This window comes from Lipotes vexillifer, unplaced genomic scaffold (assembly GCF_000442215.2).
Source record: "Lipotes vexillifer unplaced genomic scaffold, Lipotes_vexillifer_v1.1 scaffold1691, whole genome shotgun sequence".
Taxonomy (NCBI): Eukaryota; Metazoa; Chordata; class Mammalia; order Artiodactyla; family Lipotidae; genus Lipotes; species Lipotes vexillifer.
Window position 1 is genome coordinate 3,133,382 of NW_006789046.1, and position 3,500 is coordinate 3,136,881.

At 58.7% G+C, this 3,500-nt stretch overlaps 1 protein-coding gene across 1 annotated transcript in view; it reads left to right on the top strand.

Moving 5' to 3' along the window:
• CYTH1 (cytohesin 1) overlaps positions 1–2,640 on the top strand; it is a 20,745-nt gene extending 18,105 nt beyond the window's left edge. The window contains exon 12 of the mRNA XM_007462360.1: positions 2,562–2,640. Within this exon, the coding sequence (XP_007462422.1) occupies positions 2,562–2,640 (79 nt within the window). The remainder of the gene's footprint in view (positions 1–2,561) is intronic.
• The last annotated feature ends 860 nt before the right edge of the window (positions 2,641–3,500 follow it).

Here is a 3,500-nt window from a genome sequence, read left to right on the forward strand (position 1 = left end):
TTCAGATGGGCGGGACAGGAGAGCAGTGGTTCGGAGTCAGGCCAGCCCGTGCCGAGTTCCCGCTCTGACCCTCCTCCCAGACCCTCAGCTTGCTCACCACACAGCAGTGAGAGGCGGGGCTCCCTGAGGACTCCTGGGGACGGTGTCGCCCCCTTCTGGATGGTGGTGTTAAGGCACAAGGCCGTTCTGAGGGTGAGACAGCCGGCGCAGCGCTGTGCTCAGCACGCCGCCTGGACTCTGGTAGCCCCAGGTGATGACGGCTGTCGGAAGTGTGGTGTCATCAGGGGCCGTCCCACGTGCCGTGGAGCCCATGAGGCACCGCAGCGTTTCTGGCGTCACCACCAATAATGAGGCTCAGGGGTCCTCTGTGCTGGACGCACCCTGAGGTCTGCGTGGAGGAGTAGCGGTGCCTTGGGGACCTGTGGCCACGGAGAGCTCCTTACCCATGTCCCCGTACCCTTTTTTTTACCACGTTTTTTAAAAAAATACTTGACTCTTTAATCCTTATGAAATGTATTTTTTGCATGTGGTTTGAAGTAAAGGATGTAACCTTATTTTCTTAAGTGAGTGGCTGATTGTCCTGATACCATTTATTAATCCATTTTGCCCAGTCTGAAGTGCCCTCTTTAGTGTGGACCAACTTCCTGTGTGTGCACGGTGACCGTGTCTCTTGTGTCTCTTGGTCTGTGTGCTGTCCTGCATGATCATTAGGGCATCAGAGCGTGTGTTGACAGGGGATTGTGTGTAGCCTCCCCCAACTCATTGTTCTTTCAAAAAGGCTCTGTCTGCAGGCGTACGTTCTGCCTTTCATGTACTTCGGTAGCCAGAAAACCCGAGCCCTCCTTACGGTCATGCTTGGAATGGTTCAGTCCCTCCATCGAGGTGAATGCAGAGCCTCCTCGGGGGTGGATCCCGGGGTCTGCCCGGAGCTGGCCTCATCTCCTTGTGGGAGCTGCAGACACTGTTCCAGCTCCACGGCTCAGCGCCCTTAACCCTCCCCAGAGCCCTGGGAAGGTGGGTGCAGCAGGATGGCTGTCCCCAGGTGGCAGATGAGGACACAGGCACAGTGAGGTGAATTCAGTCGTCCCGAACCACAGACCCGAGCCTTCTGACTCAGGGAGCCGTCCTCCTCCACGTGCGGCGCTCAGCTCCAGACGCCCTTGGCTCTGACGCTCTCCCAGTGCACGTATTGGGGCAGAGGCGCCAGAGGAGGGACCTGATCGGATGGAAGTTCTTCACGATGTTGCTGGAAAGGTCAAGTTTTTGCAGAAGGTCAAGTTGCAGGCACATTTTCTCTCATCAGTGCTCTTCCCAGGAGTTTCCAGCTACCTCGGTCCTGGTGCTCTGGGCACGTGGTCACACAGAGTCGCATGTCTCTGCAGACAGACCTGCAGCGCAGCGACGGTGGCCACTGAGGGAGAGCTTCTGCTGCCCGCTGTCGTCTCCACTCTGCCTTCCCAGGGCTGGGGCGGAGTGTCTCCAGGGACCATGTGAGGACGGCCGTGAGGAGCACACGTATGTGCAAGGCCGGGTCAGAGCTTCCAGCCCCAAGCACTTCACTGTGCCCTGGCCCCCCCGTCACGTGGACTGGAGAGAGATGTCCCGCGGCATCCCTGGGGGCTTGGCCCACCCAGGAAGCGGAGGTGGACTCACCCTAATGCTGTGAAGGTGGAAGCAGGATTCCCTCCCGAGCACTCCGAGTGGTCAGATGCCTGCGTGGCGGGGTCCCTCAGGATGCGTTCTGGGCCCTGTCCAGCTCCTGCCTCCCCCGGAGCTGAGTTGCTGTTTCGCACGGACACAGCCTCTCTGTGAACGGGGCCCGGTCAGCCGGCAGGAGCCGTCATGCACCTGGTTAAGTGCGGTGCACAGTCACGTGGGCTTGTGACTGGCCCAGAAGCTCGTTGGCGCCTGGAGCACCTACTTCTCAGGAGAAGCAAATCCAACTTCAACACGTGGGCCACACCGCGCCTGAGAGTGGAGGGTGACACATAACAGAGGGACGGCGGGCGGCCGAGGCCTGCCATCACCACCTGTGGACACAGAGCAGGCTGCTGGCCGCTTGCTTGGGCCCCGACTGCCCAGTGATGGGTCTTGGCTGTCGAGCTGGTGCTCTTGGGGACTCAGAAGTTGCTCGGTGCAGACGGTGGCCGCCAATCAGATGCACCACGTGCCAGGGGACACACGGGCTTGTGTGGTGGTCACTGTTCCAGACAAATGCCACCGTCATGACGGAACTAAAGCACTGCGCTTGTTCTGCTGCGTTAGAGCACAGCTGTGAGGGCATAGAGGATTCCTAAACTTACATCTATTACTTGGTTGAAACAGGCAGTAAGCACCCCACAGTGACCTTGTCGCCCGTACCACGCGTCTCCCTCAAAACTTGTCTTTTACGCCACGTGTGGACACAGTGAAGGTCGATGCCGTGACGTGGCCTTTAAAGGGACGGTCGAGCAGGGAGGGGGTCTGGGGCACGGCTGCTGCTAGGAAGCCCCTGCCTGGGGTTGTGTCTCCGGGTCCTGTTCCTCAGTCTCCTCTGCTTTCTCCCCTTTTCTGTGTTGCAGGGCGGCCATCAGCAGGGACCCTTTCTACGAGATGCTAGCCGCGCGGAAGAAGAAGGTCTCTTCCACGAAAAGACATTGAGTCTCTACACAGCCAGCAGGGCTGGTGTGCCCGGCGAGCGAGGCCCGGCGCAGCCTCCCTGCCTCCCGTGCAGTGGGAGCGTCTTGCCAGGCATCGCCCTGAGTTCCTAGAGACTAGCTTCAGCTTTTGCTAATTTTTTTAAGTGGGAGAAGGGTAGGCAGTTACCCTTGGAGAAGGGGGCCTGATGCCATCACACTTGGGTTTTGAGCCTTTCTCTCTAAAAAGAACAGAGCTCCTGTCGGCCATGCTGCCTCCCCGCAAGTCTCCACTCAACAGGTCTGATAGCAGAGCTCGGAGCCGACCATTTACCTCTCAGTTATTCCCTGGGAAGAAGCCTTCAACCCTGCACCATAAATATGTGTACCCATATCTTATTTTATGTTAAGAAAAAAAGTGGAATGGAAGAGAAGCCACATGCTATAAAGATATATTTTTGTTTTTTAAAGAAAGAGAAAGAGAAGGTAGAGCTGTCCAGGCATTCTGCCTGTCTGCCTCGGGAAGCTTCTCCCGAGAGAAGCAGCCCCCTGGGCCGCCGCTGTGCATGTCAGCCCGGGCCCCGGGCCGGGGCCCGGGCGGGGCCCCTCCCCGCGCTTCTGGGGCCTCGTCTGGGCGAGGGAGGGGGTGGCGAGAGGGGGGAGGGGGCCGCGCGGCGAGGACAGACTCGGGGCCTGCAGGGCAGCACCGGCCGCTCCAGCTGAAACTTTTCCTTCCAGGTGCCTGGGGAGCACTGCGGGGAGAAGGGAGCCCGCCCCCCGCCTGCGCTGTTCCTTCTCGTTCAGGACTCGTTCTTGTCGGGCTTTAAAATAGTCAGCATTTTTCCTTGAGCTACATACCTAATAACCAAAACTGTGAGGAAGGTA